The 18,184-nt window shown below is 36.0% G+C and overlaps 3 protein-coding genes across 3 annotated transcripts; 2 read left to right on the forward strand and 1 right to left on the reverse strand.

Annotated features, from left to right (window-relative positions):
• Positions 1 to 1,637: 1,637 nt before the first annotated feature.
• LOC122576202 lies at positions 1,638 to 4,247 on the reverse strand. The gene is made up of 2 exons (XM_043746129.1): positions 3,177 to 4,247; positions 1,638 to 2,238 (listed from the first exon to the last, which is right to left on the reverse strand). The coding sequence occupies exons 1-2, from the start codon at positions 3,261 to 3,263 to the stop codon at positions 1,738 to 1,740; spliced, it is 588 nt and encodes a 195-aa protein (XP_043602064.1). The 5' UTR covers positions 3,264 to 4,247; the 3' UTR covers positions 1,638 to 1,737.
• An 892-nt stretch (positions 4,248 to 5,139) lies between these two features.
• Positions 5,140 to 7,487, forward strand: LOC122576198 (cuticle protein 18.7-like). The gene is made up of 2 exons (XM_043746123.1): positions 5,140 to 5,990; positions 6,282 to 7,487. Exons 1-2 carry the CDS (start codon positions 5,554 to 5,556, stop codon positions 6,706 to 6,708), a joined length of 864 nt encoding a protein of 287 aa, XP_043602058.1. The 5' UTR covers positions 5,140 to 5,553; the 3' UTR covers positions 6,709 to 7,487.
• Positions 7,488 to 9,473: 1,986 nt separating this feature from the next.
• On the forward strand, positions 9,474 to 11,983 carry LOC122576195. Its single transcript, XM_043746115.1, has 5 exons — positions 9,474 to 9,488; positions 10,153 to 10,422; positions 10,827 to 10,997; positions 11,100 to 11,274; positions 11,724 to 11,983. The coding sequence occupies exons 1-5, from the start codon at positions 9,474 to 9,476 to the stop codon at positions 11,981 to 11,983; spliced, it is 891 nt and encodes a 296-aa protein (XP_043602050.1).
• Positions 11,984 to 18,184: the final 6,201 nt, after the last annotated feature.

Consider the following 18,184-nt stretch of genomic DNA (forward strand, 5'->3'; position numbering starts at 1 on the left):
GAATTTTAGTTTGGAAATTTTTATACCATAAAATTGTGTACGATAATGTTACTACATACAGAATGTTTCCAGGCTATAACTCTCTGTCCCAGGAGGAAAATTTTACACTGTTTAACGCGACTAGGCGAGAGGCTGACCCCTCAGCGATCATAGCAGCGATGCTGAGCGGGCCACGGGAATATGAGGCTGTCCGCCTCTTCTGCGAGCGAGTTATGCTCGCAAAGCAGCGAGCAGAAAGGGAGAGAAAGAGAAATTCCCACAAGTGTAGGATAACGCGATGGAGGAGGATGGCTATCAGCGGCCTAGAGCCGCTTCGTCGTCGCCACAACGAACCGCGACTAGAAGAAGGAACGGCGCCAGGGACAATGGCCGCCCCTAGCGCCAAATTCAACAGTCAGGGAATCTATAGGACTGGCTCGAACGAGAGGACGCGGGAGAGGGTGCAACAGAAAGTAATTCACCGAGGTTCCCGGAGCACCCCTGTCATACGCGTAGGGTGGCCAACGTGGAGTTTTAGTCGGTACGAGTCCGACACTACCCTGCTGCTGTCGTTATTAGCTGCAGCGGAGTGTCCATGAGGATTTCTCCACGTGCAAAAAGAAAAAAAAAGTTTGAAAGATATTTCAATTTTAGTTTCACCAAATTTAAGATATGAAAGAGAAAGAAAATCTGAATAAAGTTGTGTATTGTTAATAGCTAAGGAAGAAACAAATTTGATTAGAATTTGATATAAATAATGGAGATATTGAGACACTACTCCATTCCTTACGTATCTTATTTCATTTCCTCAGTCTTTCGTTGTGTATCCCATTTATAGTACACACAAATCAAAATTGACACTACACATCCACGCATTATACTGCGTAATGCATCCCATTACCAAATTAGACGATGGACTGATAAAGTACATATGGAATAGAGACGTGATGTCGGAATTAGGATGATAGATGTGGGTTAGGAATACTGGATATGGGATATAGGAGAGAAAATAGGAAATATAAAATTACCTTACCTTGTTAGGTATGGGAATTGGAGTATTGGTAGTGGGATTTATGATATAAGATGTAGAATGTGAGATACAGAACGTAAAAGATGGGGTAGAGTAGGGAAAAGAGGGAAAGATACAACACGACTATGCAAAAGACATATTTATTTTAAATAAATGAATAAAAATTTATCACTTATTTAGAGCATTATTTTCAAAAAGTGATAAACTTCATACATGTACCCATTACTTAAGTATTGTTCAGTTGAGCTTTTTTTCATTAACATTTTATTGATTAATTTTATAATTAATTATTTCTCATACAAGTATAAATAAAAAATAACCAGTCCATCGACGTACAATTTTTAAGAGACGATATTTTATTTAAAATTCTATACGCAATATACTAATCGTCATATGCCGAAGAAATAACGATCTCAAACAATTACAACACCAAATATATAAGAAAATCCATTAATGAAATATACAAAACAAATTTACTCAATGAATTACATAACCATAACTTCTCAAAAAGTTTACAAATTTGATCAAACCCCATTGAACATTAAAGTAGCAAATTCTAGATCAAAGTGAAGGAAAGAACAAGTGAAAGATACTGAAAACTCCATGTAATAATTATTATATTCTTAAATATCGCTTTATTTAATCAGCTTACAATTATGTACAAAAAATGAGTGTTCCACGTAACCAACATCGCCACGAAAGACAATCCAGCCAGTCATGTCCTGTCCTTATATCAAAACCTTTTGAATAACTGGTGCAGAGTATGTGGACAGAACCACAGGAAGCTCCAAAGTCCCTTTCGATGCTTGTTCAACAGCGTGTTCAAGTTTCTCGTTGATATGAGCAGCAGCGTGCTCTGCTTTGGCTAAAGCGACTTCCGGTGTGTCGACAACGCGGCCATCGGGTCCTAGAGGAGCTGGAGGAACGATTTTGGCTGCAACAGCCACAGGTTGCAGGCTACTGGTGATTACAGGTCCCGTGTAAGCGATTAAATCAGCAGATTTGAATGCTTCGTTAGCCAAAGTGATTCTTTCGTTGATGTGGGCTGCTGCGTGTTCTGCTTTTGCGAGAGTCACTTCCGGAGTGTCTACGACTCGGCCATCTAGACCGATGGGTGCACCAGGTACTAGTTTGGTGATGGTAACAGGCGACGCTAGAGCTGCTACCTGTGGCGCCAGTAGAAGGCCTGGACGCGCGTATACTGCTGCCAACACGGCCGAGAGAACAATCTGGAATTGAAAAAGTTGCCGATTCTTACTGCTTAAAATAGTGTTATATTGCAGTGTGAAATACGTGATTGTTTGGCTATAAGTGTTTTAGGATTTCTACGGTCGCAAGGATTTTATTTCACTTTCAATTTGATAATATCATATGCATATATTCAAATTTAAAAATTTCCGAGTTTAAACAACTTACGAATATATTCAAAAGTAGGCAATTCTAAGATTGTCACAGTAAAAATAATAAATATTATATTTGTGCATTAGAGAATATACTAATTCTCGATCGTTGCATTTTCTAAATCACTAGATGATACCATGACTGAAAGATTAAAGTTCATTACAGTGAAAATAGCAAATATTACATTCATGAGATAGAAAACTTCTCAATTCCTGATTACTCTTAATTAAATTTACTGATTGCTGAAAATATATGTTTCAATTTTTTTCACATGTATTTATTACTACGTAGACTATTGTATTTAGTGTGGAATTTACACACTGATTAATTAAACCCAAGAATAGCGAGAGTCGAAGACATGAAATTTACTCGACAAGAGACGAAAACAGTGTCAAACGTAAATTGAAAATTGATCGAAAAGATATACAATACGTAGGAATACGAATTAATAGTAAAAACCACGATTTGTTAGGTAAGCGAATATTACACGAGTTTATTTTTGTAAACTGTGTACTCGTTTCTGACTCTAACAAATATATTAAATTTCGTATCATTTAACGATACTTTTATATGCGTACAAAAATTTGTCACTGCGAGAATAAGATATAGAACCTGATAAAAGAACGTTTCATCGAAGGATAAGGATACGTATCTTTACAAAGTGTCTTCTCGAACAGCTCGAGGTAGAAGAAACAAAGAGAAGCAGAAAATCTACACGAGTAACCAAGAAAAACCAAGGCTGAACTATCGCCGAGAAAACACTCACCAGGGTCTTCATCTCGTGAAACAAACGTGGCTCCTTGCGCGCTATCTGAGGTACAGTACTCGCCAAGGTGCCTTGGTCCGGTCTCATGGTGTCCACTTCGTCCCCTCGTCTTTATATAGCACCTGGGAGAAAAGGTTTCGCTCCATGGGGCACGTGTTCATCGATGGGAGAACGCGCGAATGGGAGACGCCCTGTCCAATAAAATCAACTACACCTGACATTGACATTCGTCCCGATCGACATCCGCTTGGAATTCGTCTTTTTCTATTCCATGACCCTCGAATCATTGATCGAACCACTTCCAACGTTCCTTTCTTTCTTTTCTCAATTTTTTTCTACGTTTTTTTCTTCTTTCACTGGATTAGGCGAACTTCTTAAGGAGTTGTTGCGAGATTTCCTACTTCAGTGGCCTTCGAGTTTCTTTGATAATTTAAAATGAAATGCGTAGAGGAATTTTAATTAACTTTTTGTTGGTTTGAAGGGGAAATTTAGGTTTAATGGATCTGGAATTTTTAAACTGTTGAGACAGATTGTTAAAACGGATAAGACAGTGGACGTTTAATTATGGTTTTGTTTGTTACGTTTGTAAGGGAGATTGAATCGGTGGATTTTTATTTAAATTAACGAGTTTGAGATATTTTAATTGTCCGTTTGTTTCTGTTTGAGATTTTTCGTTTGGTATCGCGTGAATTGCATTTATTTGTTTATTAGGAAGGTAGGGAGAGTTCAGAATGCACAAGAATATCCAAAAATTATATGAAACATCCAAAGTAGAACTTGTTACAATATTTTGGAAATAAAACAAATTTCTGTTTGGTTTCTATCGTTTTACTTGTGTTCGTGAAAATATCGATTAATTATAATATCACTGCATTAAATATTAAACGATTTTATAATACTTTTAATAAAATAAAATTTGATCATTTGTTACCAATTTTATGAATTTTTGATTACTTTTTGCTGGTTGCATTTATCATTACCAGATATTGATGTGTCAGGTTGAAATGGAGTAGAATTTTTTTGTACGACAGGAGATTACTGGCGCTATGTGTAATAAGAAATAATATGTTGCAAGTGATCGTAAAAAACTATGTTTCAGTGTCACGTTTCAGGTGGAAGCTCGTAGATCATTATGTAACGTATTGTGTATACGGGTTGAGAAATTTCGTCTTGAGTATATTCGACACAGTGTGTTTCTTTATTAATTAACAACTTATTAATTATCAATTATGATGATAAGACATTAATCGTTACTAATTATTAATTATAAAACATGTTTATACTACTCCATTATCTTGAACGATTGAATATCGAGTAAATATTAATTATAAAATTAAAAAATTGCGTGTTAAAATTAAAAAATTGTTAATAAAAATTATAAGAAAGGTTTGAAATAATCTCTCAATTAAGGTACATATCGGTTCCTAAAGTTAATATTTATGCGACGATAATATGGTAATATCATGCCAGTGCTATAGATAGTATTACAGCTGCATTTTATTATACGTTTCGATACCACATCGCTACGTTATAACCTCATTACTGTAACAATATTAATTTACTACAAAATGCAGTGGTTAAGTTTCATAAATTATTTTACCTTTAAAATTATGTAGAGGGAGTAAACAATCTCGAGAGGAATCTCAATAACGTTAAAAAATAAAGGAAAGTAAAAGGTAGTTCACTAATCAAGCACCTGAATCTTTCGCCACAACTTGTTCCAATTACGGAAACAAAGAAATAATATTTTCAATACAGCTCCCCCGAACTCACCTTAAAATCCCCGCGTAGCAAGAGTCCTCTACACGGATAAAAAAATCCTGTTGCGTGATGCAACCCGGCGACAGCTTATCGCCGATACACCGATAGTCGAGGGACGGTTACGCGATCGTCGGCCTTCGCCAACATCGCCCTTGGTATCCATGGCCAGGCTAGGCGCGGAGAGATGACAACGGGATCGGGTGTCTTCCCGTGCTAGTGAGAGAGCCACGAAAATGGAGAGCCCATCATTTTTTCTCGGCTACGACGGCGGAGCAGTCCGCCCGCAGAGCCTGTTACTCGTTTTACAAACACGCTTACCTTGCCCCGGAGGGGAACGGAAACAGTCTGCGCCCAGTGGTCCAGATTCATCGTCTCGAAAAATCCACCCTATTCGTTACGTGATCTATAATGTCAACTATACAACTATACTGATCTAACAGCTATAAAAGCCGATCTAGGACGACGCGTCTCATAGTCTCGAGCGCGTCCAACGATCTCCTAGCAGTCCAGTCGAAACGATCGATCAGCCAACTCGACCTGTCGCCGATCTCTTCCTGAAACTAGCCGGCGCTCGGAAGCCTCTGAACCTCCGAAACACCATAAAGCGACGATCGTCATGGGACCAGTCTCCGGTTTGCTATTGGCAGGCCTGGTTTCTGCGGCCCTGGCCAAGCCGGGACTCCTGTCCGCGCCCCTGATCGCCACTTTAACCCCTGCAGCTCCTGTCGGACCGGATGGCCGGGTCCTAGACACGCCAGAAGTTGCTGTTGCCAAGGCGGAACACGCGGCTGCTCACCTCAACGAGAGATTGAAGCTTGCTGACGAGGCTGCCAGGTCAGGAGCAGGCCTGCAACAGGTCCAGGTTAAACGGTCTTCGCTGTTGATTGCTGCACCAAACGTTTTGGTACCTGGCGCTCCAATTGGACCTGACGGCAGGGTGGTAGACACCCCAGAAGTCGCTGTCGCCAAGGCTGCGCACGCTGCCGCACAGGTTAACGAGAGAATTAATTTGGCAAACGAGGCGGTCAGGTCTGTCGCTGCGGATCTTAACAGGTGAATTTGCGCTGGGGTTGACAGATGATTCTTTTCCAATTTTGACGGGCGATTATTCTTCGGGATTGGAGATTGGAGAGGTTTTGACTTTTTGGGAATTTTAAAAGATGATTTTTGTAGGAATTGGATAGTTAGAAAAATATTTAGGGTTATTCGACTAAGCAAGGTTTTTGATGGGAGTATAAAGATTTGTTTTCGGTGTTTTAGAAATTACTTTGGAGTTTGGGTTATTACGTAAACTTCAGATCCCATCTTAAAACAACTATCTCGAACGAAAAGTCCTTCTTTCAGACCACTGGTTCCTCTGGTAGCCAGCAGTATAGTGGCCCCAGTGGTGCAAGCAGCAACAGTAGGTCCCGACGGAAGGGTGCAAGACACTCTAGAGGTAGCAGCAGCGAAAGCAGCCCACGCAGCAGCTCAGATCAACGAGAGGATTAACCTGGCGAACGAGGCGGTGAGATCATCGGGGACGATAGTCGCTGCTGCTCCAGCAACAGTGACCGTGCCATTAGTAGCCAGCAACGCAGTGGTGGTCCCTGGTGCACCCATTGGCCCAGACGGAAGAGTGCAGGACACGGCGGAAGTGACTGTGGCGAAAGTTGCCCATGCAACCGCTCATCTCAACGAGAAATTGAACCTGGCCACAGAGGCTGCCAAGTCTGCCGATGTTCTCGCTGTTGCTGGCCCTGCCCTCGCCTATGGACGCCTCGTCTATTAAAAATCTGATCGTCATTTAACACGTTCACCGTGTCCACGCGTAGATCTGGTAAAAACAATCACGAGGAATCGCGAATTTCTGAAAAAGCATCCTAATTAGACTGCGGATTTTTATGCAAATTCATATTTGTGAGAATATAATTTAAAAAATGGAATATTTTTGTAACGAACTTATAGAAACGCTATACTTGAAAAAATATTATTTGAAAAAAATATATAACCCGTTATACGCACTTTCTAATTTACCGTAAATGCATAAAAATCCACGATCTATTCATAATAATTCATACAGAGCATATCGCGTAAACGTAAAGTTTAGCAGACACACACACACAACTTTTCCTATGGAAATTATGTGTTTAGAGTGTAATGTATCACACGTACTTGGCAGTGAACGTGTTAAATGAAAATAAAATGGAGGACCACTCGTGAATAATTAGCGGATAAGTATCATAGTTGACGGTGAAGAGAGAAACATAGCGCATGGATCGAACGATTTACAATTATCGGTGTTCTCTGGCACATATTTCTCTTGTTTCGTTAATTCTAGATTCGTTATAATTAGTTGGCTTTACGTTTTGTTGTTCGGTTATGTCATTTTTTCCATGTATGCGTTTTGGGCTGTGGAAATTGACGTTCTGGTCGTTTGTTGCTTTTTCGTTTAACTCTGCTGTGCTCTTTCGATGTTGATTGACTTTCGAGGGTGGTGAGATTGTTAAAACTGCCATAGGGGGATGAACGACGATTGTAGACTGGATTAATAAAGAGAATTTCGAAGAAGTTCAAATTCTTGTTTCAATCGAATCCAAATTCTGTCTTTAATGTTAAGTTACGTTTCAGAGTTCTGACTTTAAATTCATCAATTTTGATGCGAGAGTACAGAAAACATGGAAACTATACGGATATTCGTTATACGATACGTAGAGATTTAAACACAGTAATTGATGGTAATGGTATAAACAATTAAAAATTGCCTCTTACGTTTCAACTGGCGCTAAATTCGCCGTCTGCTCGACAAAAAGAAAAAGAAGAAAAGAAAAAAATCCCGGCATCCAGTTTCATTCTGTCACGATAGACGAGCGGAATCGATACATATTAATGTCGCGGCGATTTTGAAGCAGAATGCGTTCGTCGCGTCAGGATCGATTGCGACGAATTTGGGTCGAGGATAGTATGCAAATAGCTAGACTGAACGATTACAGAGGAAGAGACGAGTATACAGGTGTAACGAAGCCAACGACTCTCTACAAGGCGATAGCAAACAGATCAAATTTTTATAAAACAGTTTTGTAAAATGTTTTATAGGCGGTATGTTGGAAATGTTTAAGTTCTACTTCTGTTTCGACAAGATTTGGCTTTCAGGTTTCTCCGAAAGTATAATTTTTGTAATGGCGATGAAATTATACATTTATATCGGTACCCGTGATTATAGTTTTAATATGGTAATTATATAGCGAATTTATTAAATAAAAAATTGCGATGTATGTATACATGTACATAAATTATTTAGGAAGTAGAAAACATTGAAATTTTGTGGAATTGGCAAAATCCCGATTGTTCGAACAAACGTAATCCAACATTTATGGAACGGGTGTCTCATTACCGTGAAACACGTTTTCGATATGCATATAAAATAAATTGTTCGAGAACCAGTTAACAGGAGTCTACACAGCTAAAGAACGTATCAGGTTTACTAACGAGATGCAATTATTGGGATTTTGCGATACTTTCACGCACAAAATTACTATTCTTTCTTGGCAACAACACTATTATGCACTTTATGATTTCATTAACTTTTTTCTTCGTACATTAATGCCGGAGACTATTAACCGGATGTTTCCTCTTACGTATACATGAAATGAAATTTCTGATAGACTATCTCGTGAAACTTGATAAAAATTCTGTTTCTCCCATTTAGTCTCGTTGTTGCAAACGGAGTTTACGAAAACATTTCTATTCCATTCCTCTTACCCGTGTAATTCCTTTATTATTACAGATGTCCCATTTTTGTTAACTTGGAATCACAGATATTATTTCGCTGCCTAACAATCTTTTCACTATTAATAGTACGAGTATAGTTTATATTAAATAAAGGATACATTACACGTCCATTGCGTAAGAACAAATATGTGAACGTTATTTTACAGACGAAATATTATTGAGAAAACATCATAGAATTTTCAACTTGCGAATTGCGCTCTACGCAATCCGCACACGTTACAACGCACCGTACCGTACCGTAGTTCGTATATTTTATATGTTTTCCGTACCGTATTCTATTCATTTTTACGTCTTCAAGTTTCCCATAAATGCGCGAAGAAGCTACCCGCAACAGTGCCAGTAAAAATCGGAAATGTTTCGCATAACACGTATAACATATTCGCGAAAGTCATCTGCAGGCGCTATCTACTTTCCTAAGCCTGTGTAACGTCGTGAAAATTCCTTATTCACGTATTATTTTGTAAAACGGCGTGAATGGAAGATTCTTGGCAGATCTCTGCGGCGAGACGACCGTGAAGATCGTACATATTAGGGCATAGCTGGGTGTTCAGGTTTCTAACCGAGAAAAAAAAAATACTTGGTGAAAATGTTCAAGAGCCGGATTCCAGGCGGTAAAGTCCTTGAGGACAGGCGTGACCAGTTTCATGCACCTCCGATCCTCGCGTTTCCGCGACCCGAGCTGGTAACACCCTCGAGGCTCGCGTGTTTTCTATATAAAGTGGCGGATGCGTGAGCGAAATTTAAAAGAACTCGAATCGAATCGCCATGAACAGCGTATACGTAAGGAAGAACGTGTGATTGCGTGGGTGAATGGAATGGTGGTTGCTTTGCTCGCTTTACGGCCAAGTCTGGCTGGTCTTACGGGGTTGCAACAGTGTTTCTCAAGCTTTGGGTTGCTCGGAGACGTTATTTCGATCGTGGTTTCGGATTAGTGTCTTGTTACGTAATATGTTTATAAATTGCATTGATCTCGCGTTATTCAGTGATTTTTCAGTTGGGTAACTCGCGTGCCGGATCTTTTGCAGTGGATTCTTGTATTCAATAATCGGATATAATAATCGAATCGAGTAATAAGTTTGTTCTTTCACCAGTGTCTATTGGCTCAAACAATGTTATAATAATCGTTTAAAGGTCGTAAATGTACGCTTATTTGATTGTTTCTGTATTAAATATATAAATTTATGGAGATACGGGATGGAGATCTATAGAAAAATTTATAAGGCACTCTTCGATCGAATAGAATTTTATTTGAAAGTAATTTGATTTGCTCTTTCAAGAAAATGTGAGTGAACGTATTGCTCGACCTGATAGGGAAGTTTAAATGTGATTGATAGAATTTTGTTCGTGGTCTGGTAATAGTGCAATTGTCGTAATACGATGATACGAAATAAGAATTAATTGCTTCGTGTAAAATTATGAAAATCGTTGAATAATCTATGTTCAGGTCCTTCTTTTCTCTTGTTCTGTCGTTTCTTTCGGCTTGGCCAAGCCGACTGCACCTATCCTGGGCTATCAGGACAGTTACGGCCAGTACAGTTTTGGCTATAGTGCTCCAGGCTCTGCAAGGTCGGAAATCAGAACGTTGAATGGCGAAACACGAGGTGTTTACAGTTACGTCGATGACGCAGGCTTTATTCAAACAACCCAGTATACTGCTGACAGCAAAAATGGCTTCCGGGTAGCGGCTACCAATTTACCCCAGGCGCCACTTCCGGTAAGAATTAAGGGTATCGTAGGAACATATAACAGTAGGTAATAACATGAATATGTTACAATTCTGTGTACGTAATAATTTTTTCACGTGTTACTAATACTTGGTACTATTAATTAATGCACCTATTAACTAATGTAATTTGCTAGAAATATTTGTTACCATTAAAGATATTCAGTGTGTTACTACTACTTGATGTTATTATCAATTTTCGACGTACTGAATTACTTTGATGTAATATTATTAACATTTTATACTATCAGCTGCTTGATACTACTCACATTTAAGGATATTAACTATCAGATATCACTAGTATCTGAATATTAGTCATTAATTAGTTCGCGTTACTAACATTTGATATGTTTTCGATAATTTTCGTTCAATTTTATTAATTACGATTCTCTCAGGCACAAAACACGCAAGGCGTGATCTTGGCTCGAACTGAAGCTCCTCAAGTATCTGAAATAGCGCAGGAAGAATATAAAATAGGGGAAAAGAATGTATTTTTGCAAGGATTGCAACAATTAGAGAGGAAGTCTATCGAGTCGAATGAAAAAGAGCAGTCGCAAACCAACATAGTACGATTAACTTTTATTAATACTAACAACAATATTTTAATATACTGAAATTGTTTTTAAAAGTAACCAATTTATATCGCACACGTATTTTTAATGAGTCAGATGGAGTCTGAAGGGCAATCGTCGCAGAATAAAAATGCTGAGATTTCAGTCAAATCAGCGGCCAGCCCAATTACGTCTAAAATAATCAAACAGACCGCGATACCTGTCTTCCAAATTCCCCAAGGAAATCTCTTGATTGATCCATACTCTATACAAGCACCAATAAACGTCGAAGGTAAATATCTTGCGCACTTTTTGCAAAATTAAATTTTCTGAAGCATAGCAGAAATAATCAAATTTTTAATAACAGACCATAAACAAGCTCTTATAGAAATAACTTGATCCATTCATTTATAACCCAATAACTAAAGGTAAGAGCAAACCAATTACTTTCTTTCCCGATTAAAAAATCCCGAAATCAGATTTAGGCGTAAGAATATACCGAGCGGATATTTTATTCCTCGTAAAGGTAATTCTGGTTCCGGTGCCAATGATCTTTCAAGATCACTCTGTCGTCAGCCTTTAATTACACTTGCACGATTTTCCTTTTGTTGCTAAAGAAGATGCATATCGAAGTAAATTCCAATCAAAAGCAACTTCTATAGTATATTTACATAATAAAGATTTACGCATTTGAAAAGAAATTAAAAATTATGTAATCGAAGATTTTTCCATTTGTCACAGGTTCTTCTAAAACTTCTGCGAGCGCTACTCCAAAGATCAATGAACAACAGTCTGTTCAAAATAACGAACAGATTAACACGAAAGAATTGCCTGCATCAATGAAGGAACAAGCAGAATCAGAAAAACAAGATAAATCAACTGATCTACCCAAAGACGCAATCGCACCTCTTAACATTTTACCTCTGAGTTCAAATTATCAACCTACTCTTATCAAATATTCTGCCATTCCCACTTTTCATTATGTTGTTTACAGCATATAATTACACGTATGGTAATACGAGATTTTATTTTTTCTATATTTTGATTGATATTTTCATGTTTGAAGCATTAATAAAGCATCTGAAATAGAGAAATAATCGTCTGCGTATTTTTTTTTTTTTATTTAAATTCCACAAATATTCAGAATTTATTCCTTGTATCGAACAGATGTTAAATCATTAAGTTATTCGCGAGATATCTTTATATTTGTAAAGATATGGTGGATCGGTGGTATGCAGGAAAAAAATTAGTCGAGCGGTACTTGTACATTTGTCAATTTATTTTTATTCTTCTTTACAAAATAATGCCGGCTGCCATAGGACAATGAAACGTAGGAATACACGATGCATATATAATTCATGTCAATAATTAATATCGATCGAAAATTAATTCTAACATTCTCCATCGTCCTCTTCGTCATCCGCCATCGTCGGTTTCCCCATAGAAAATATGTGTCGCGCTTATAAAAAACAGCTGAATCGTTGAAATACAATTTAAATCATTATTATCGTCCCTTCGTTCGTCATTATGAAGAAACTTAATCTAACTTAGTAAAGGCCTTCGTTAATTAACGATACATCATCATCATCATCATCATTATACTTTGTCTTCATCTCGCGAGAAACTTACGATAAAGAAAACCTATGTATGTACATATATGAATTGAAAGTGGCGAATAAAAATGAAAATTATCTGATTAATCTATGAAAATAAGGAAAAAGTATAATTCTTTCTTAGACAACTATAAATATTTTTGTTCACTTAATTATCATATAATGTATACAGTCTACTTTGCAGCTTCTTGTTGGCTGTAAATTTGTTTATCAATTATTTCGAAGAGAAGTGGGATAGAAAATAATGGGAAAACGATGAGAATTTAATTAAGAAATAAGGTCTTTAACGGCCACCGTAAAGAATGTTGGAATGGAAATGTGCTGGAATTATTTCAGAAGTACAGAACAACCCTTTTCAATTTGTTGTGCAGGATAGTTCGAATTTTCAATCAATTAACCCTTCGCAACAACCCTCTCTTTGCAATTAGCCAATTCTAATTTAATTTTTATTTAATTCAATCTTAATGTCGCTCATTGTACTCGCATCTGAGCTGGTGATTACTTTTGTGTCTTTTATTTTCAACGTCTTTTATTATCCCCTGAATACTAACTTCGATTTAATACTGAAAAGAAAACACCGTTCAAACACGATCGATAGATCCTCGTCCTCTTCTAATAACCTCGATTCTATGCAAAATCTTAATCGCTATTAACCATTAAATATAATGATGATTAACCCGACAATAATTAGAGGCGTAAGATCAGACGTCGACGTCGGTAATAACGAGGGCTAAATTTTCCATTGCTATAATCCATATACTATAATCTCGTTTAAAAATTGTAATAATTCATATATTCAACGGAAATATTTGCTTTATCACTAATAATCGGTAATGGTAATGAATTATTAATAATAGTAATAAAATGACGCAAATGTCCCCTGTGTCACTCGTTTCTGTTTCTTTTTTTTTCATACCCCGCCGTTGCCACAATCGCAATATACGTCAACACATCCCCCTATACATATAATATAAATCTAAATATTAATATATATATATATTTTTTATAATATTCATATTTATATATATAACATATTCGTCCTAAAACTGCGCGTTGTTCACGCGCGATTAAATCTGATTAGCAATGTTTTTAAACACCACCTCTCTCAACCCTTCACTTTCCATCCCTTTCTCTCTCGCTACTGTTTCTCCTTTTCATTTTCAATTCTATGGAACGTAAACTTCTCCATTTGATAAGCAAAGGAATTTTATTTCCTCCTTGTTCTGATTAGAAGATATAAATAATTTAACAAAGCCAGGAAAAATAATTTCAATCTTGATATGTAGTATTCAGTTTCAGGGGTTTTGGTAGCTTTGTTAAATTATCGATTAAGTAGCTTGTATATCTTTATTTATATCGATAGCCTTATTAAATGTTCTTGTCAAAGAATACCGACCAATTTTCTTAACGAAGACAACATCAATATTTTCCTGTATGAATAATTACGTACGTTTTTGTTTATAGATGAATACAAATGAATTCCAAGATCTGTTCTAGAAAAATCATTGTAGGAAATTCTACGTGAAATTTATAAGAAACTGTAATAACAAATGTTGTTCTTAGAAAAACTTTTATTTTTTATTATTCTAGAGAACTTTAATTTTTAATATCGAATAACTTTGTTTTATCAATTATATCTCTCTTTCTTATTACGTGCCGAATACTTGTTGACGTTCCATAGAAATCAAATATCCACACAATTTTTCCATCTTCCATTCTTGCAGAGGGTGGAAAGTGAACGAATTTAGAGAATGAAAGAAATACTGCTGGATCGAGGAGTATTTTACTCAATGTCCTCCCCTCTATTGCCGCACAGCTCTCTAGATTTTTCAACTAATTTCACAACGTACTCGACAGTTTGATATATTGATGCTTCGGCAACTTCTCCCCAACTTTTCTTCTTCTTTTCTATCTTTTATTCGAATTCGAACTTTTCACTGTGAGTTAACCCTATCGCTTTCTGCCTCCTACCACCTTCGACCTCTCTCTTTTCTGTTTTAGTAACGTGGGCGGTATTATCTTGAAACGTCAACGAAAGAATTCACACTGAGCTATTTTTCGTCCGTTTAGTGTAATAGCTTTCTTTTTCTCATTTTTGATGACCGGAAGTTACAATGATTCGATCGATTTCGCTTGGGCTATGAATCTTTAGTTATTTTAGAAAAATTTTGCGTAAGATATTGTTATTGACAGCCAATGTTACTGAATTTTTTCTTTTTTTTTTTTTTTTTAAAGATTTGAAGAATCCAATCTTTCATATTTTAATTAATCAGGCCAGGACGAAAAATGGCTCGACGAATATTTTATACGGCTCCCCTCTTCGATCTTTAATTACAGGCTAATAATTCGCGAAACTACGTCGATTTACCTTAGCGGCGATAAAACATTATACAACGTTTCTTAATAATTTTTTCTTTCTTTTTTTCTTTTATCCTCGTATAATATATGTTGCTGTGTATCGTGTATGTGTATGCGCGTGTGTCGGTGTGTGCACGAGTATATCGAATAAAAATTGTATAGTTTACGACAGCTTCCTTCTTCCTTCTTATCTTTGACCCTCGGAATTATTATTTAAATCATGTTACATAGCCAATAATTACCTATATGTAAATTTAATACGATGATTTTCGAGTGATCGAAATAAAGGTCAATATCACTTAGAAGTAAGAAATAGAAAATAGAAAATGTGTGTTAAATGCACTTATATTACAATGTTTGTCAACTGATTGTCGATATTAGTACGGTGCGCTAGAATTTTGTAAATTTATAACACTAGCAAATAATTGTTCATCTGAAATTTAGTAATTCTACCATATTACAATATCGTGTAGTAATTACGCTATAATAATAATACGGTAATTATAACTACATCAGTACGTTATATTAGTATACTATAACGTACCATACACTTAATAATAATTCCAAGTATCAAACAATTTTCCTCGTCGAAGTACGATTATGTATTTTTTCGAAGGGATACATCGTTTATCTTGGAGAACGTTCAGCATTGACTCTCGTAGCGTCGTTAATCGTATATCTATACAATACTGTTTACGAGTATCGAATAATCTTAAGATCGAGACTAATTACCATCAGCGACGAGTTGTCCAACGTTAAACGATAGTATTACGAACAATTGACTTTTTGTCGTCCCTATATTATACTATAGTGTTCAGACGCACGTCTCGAAGAGACGAATTTTCGATATTATAGAAATAGAACGATGCATTCTTTCTTTCTTCGTCCATCATTCACGCTGCAGCTTCATTTTCTCGGAAAGATACGAGTCTTTATCGAGATTTCTTAAAAGTGTACTTTTTTCATTTTTATTTTGTTGCTTCGTTCTCTGTATACTCGAGTTTTCGAGAATTTTCTACGAGAAAAATGGGACACCTTTGTTTAAAGAATTCTTTTTAAAGACATAGTTATAGATTGAGAAAGTTAAGCGTATTTTCGGGATTTTCGGCGCAACGATGCACAAACTCGTTCAAAGTTATTTCCTCGAATAGATTTTCAGAAATATTACGATAAAAAAATATTATTATTTTTTCTGGAGAAAAATTTATTTTCCTGTAGATTAAATTAAATTAGATTAAAAATTTCAGCTGATGAAGATATCATAAAAATGTTGCAATTTTAGTGATTTCATGTTTCTATTAAAAGGAGTTTATACATCGTTACTTGAAAGAAAATCGATAGAACACCATACACAGAGAACAGGAATATTCGGAGAGAAAAACGTCGACATTATTCCAATTTCACGATTAACAAATTGTTTTCCATAATTGTACAACCACGTATTACTGTCGATACTCCAACAATGCATTGTCAAATCTCGACCAGAATCCTTCAAGTTTATACTTCTCTAATTTCAGTAAGATTGTGGGGTGATGCAAATTCTACAGTGCGATAATCAGTTAATTAATCCTAAATCGTCATAGTTTTCGAGTTAATAAACAAATAACAAATTATTATTAACTATCGTTAAAACAATAATACCTTCCAATCGTCGATCATATTCGTCGAATAACACGTAACCTAAGACAACGAAAAAAAGACATATTATTCTAAGAAAAATACTTGTATCTTTAGAAATAAGAAAATTCAAGGGAAATAAATTTTCCGAGATACTAACTTAACAGAATTGAGTCAGATCAATTAATTATCGCACGCTATATCTACGAATACTTTACAATTAATTAGCATAACACTATCAATACGCTTTTACAAGGAATTATCGTCGAATATTAAACATTATCTATAATTAGTACTATCATTATTATCATAGTTATCGATTACCGTTAACGATACTAATATTTTCTTAACGATATTTCTCGATTTTACTAGAATTTTCATTTTTACCTTCTTCTATTATACAGAATCGAGTTTCACTTTTGCAAACGCTCTCAAAATTTCGGAAATTTCTTTCGACAACACGCTCCTCTTATCACAGATAAGATTTATGATAGCTCACGTCGCGTTTGCAACCGATCGATCGAAATTTGCCAATGCATTATTCCCTCGATCGGATCGAAGCTTATCAGAGAAAAGAATCGATCAGGACCCCATTTTTCGATACGGAAAATCAGAACGATATCCTTCCCGTTATTTTCGTCCAATATATTTTGTTTATAACAAAGTTCGTGATATCGATAAATTGATGTACTTTTAAGTTTGGTTTAATGCAGGACAATGTTGCGATTGAATCGTGTCGAGGAATTGTAAGAAAGACACTTTATGATTGATGTTCTTAGGCCTTGTTCAAATCCTGACAGTTTTCCATATTTTACGAAATTATTTTAGAAAAATGAAAAGTTCCAATTTTGTCAGAAATTATAGTTTAATTTGATTTTTCGATTTGTTCTGTTTTTATCCTCTAATCAAACACATTGTTGAAATTTTTGTATTGTCGATACAACACGAATATTCATTTGTTAAATAATGGACAAATAATTTGTTATTCTTTAATATTCCTTTCTTAGAATGAATTTCATAATAGTTCAAACGAAATTGTTTGAAACAGAACAATTGGATTTCGTAAAATACAATTTGAACCTGTTTGTCCGTGTTTGTACATGTGTTTGACAGATTTGGCATAATGGTGTACGGAGGACAGCATCATGCAAAAGATTTCTTATTGAGAAATTATAGTCATCGTCGATTCGGGCAAACATTCCATCGTTCACGTAATTTTTCAATACTCTTAGACCAATTACCGTCCCATTCTACCTAACACTAAACACTACCTTTAAAACAATAATATCCACAAAAAATCACTGATTAACAAACATATTAGCAAGAAACGTCTATTAAACCCGATTCCGCAGATTTTGTCCAAGTCTAATTTGTTTCGTTTCGCTATCGCTGTCGATCACACGCTGGTCAATCAAGCTCGATAGTGCTTTCTTTCACGTACTGAACAATATATATATATATTAGATTGAAAAAATTATATTTGTTATCGATGAAACTTTCAATTCTGACGTTTCAGTCGAATTTTTCGAATGCGCATAACATTGATCATATGAATTTTGATAATTCGTTTTTTATCGGAACGATGGAAAGTGCAATAACGAATCAGCGATGACA

Source organism: Bombus pyrosoma, linkage group LG16 (genome assembly GCF_014825855.1).
Source record: "Bombus pyrosoma isolate SC7728 linkage group LG16, ASM1482585v1, whole genome shotgun sequence".
Lineage (NCBI taxonomy): Eukaryota > Metazoa > Arthropoda > Insecta > Hymenoptera > Apidae > Bombus > Bombus pyrosoma.

Excerpts from the sequence above, each read along its gene's own strand:
- LOC122576195 (XM_043746115.1), top strand. Across the intron at positions 10,423-10,826 it reads TACCCCAGGCGCCACTTCCG|GCACAAAACACGCAAGGCGT; the intron begins GTAAGAATTAAG and ends CGATTCTCTCAG. Across the intron at positions 11,275-11,723 it reads AGCACCAATAAACGTCGAAG|GTTCTTCTAAAACTTCTGCG; the intron begins GTAAATATCTTG and ends CATTTGTCACAG.
- LOC122576198 (XM_043746123.1), top strand. The coding sequence starts at position 5,554 with ATGGGACCAGTCTCCGGTTTGCTATTGGCAGGCCTGGTTTCTGCGGCC. Across the intron at positions 5,991-6,281 it reads GTCGCTGCGGATCTTAACAG|ACCACTGGTTCCTCTGGTAG; the intron begins GTGAATTTGCGC and ends TCCTTCTTTCAG.
- LOC122576202 (XM_043746129.1), bottom strand. The coding sequence starts at position 3,263 with ATGAGACCGGACCAAGGCACCTTGGCGAGTACTGTACCTCAGATAGCG. Across the intron at positions 2,239-3,176 it reads TTCACGAGATGAAGACCCTG|ATTGTTCTCTCGGCCGTGTT; the intron begins GTGAGTGTTTTC and ends TTTCAATTCCAG.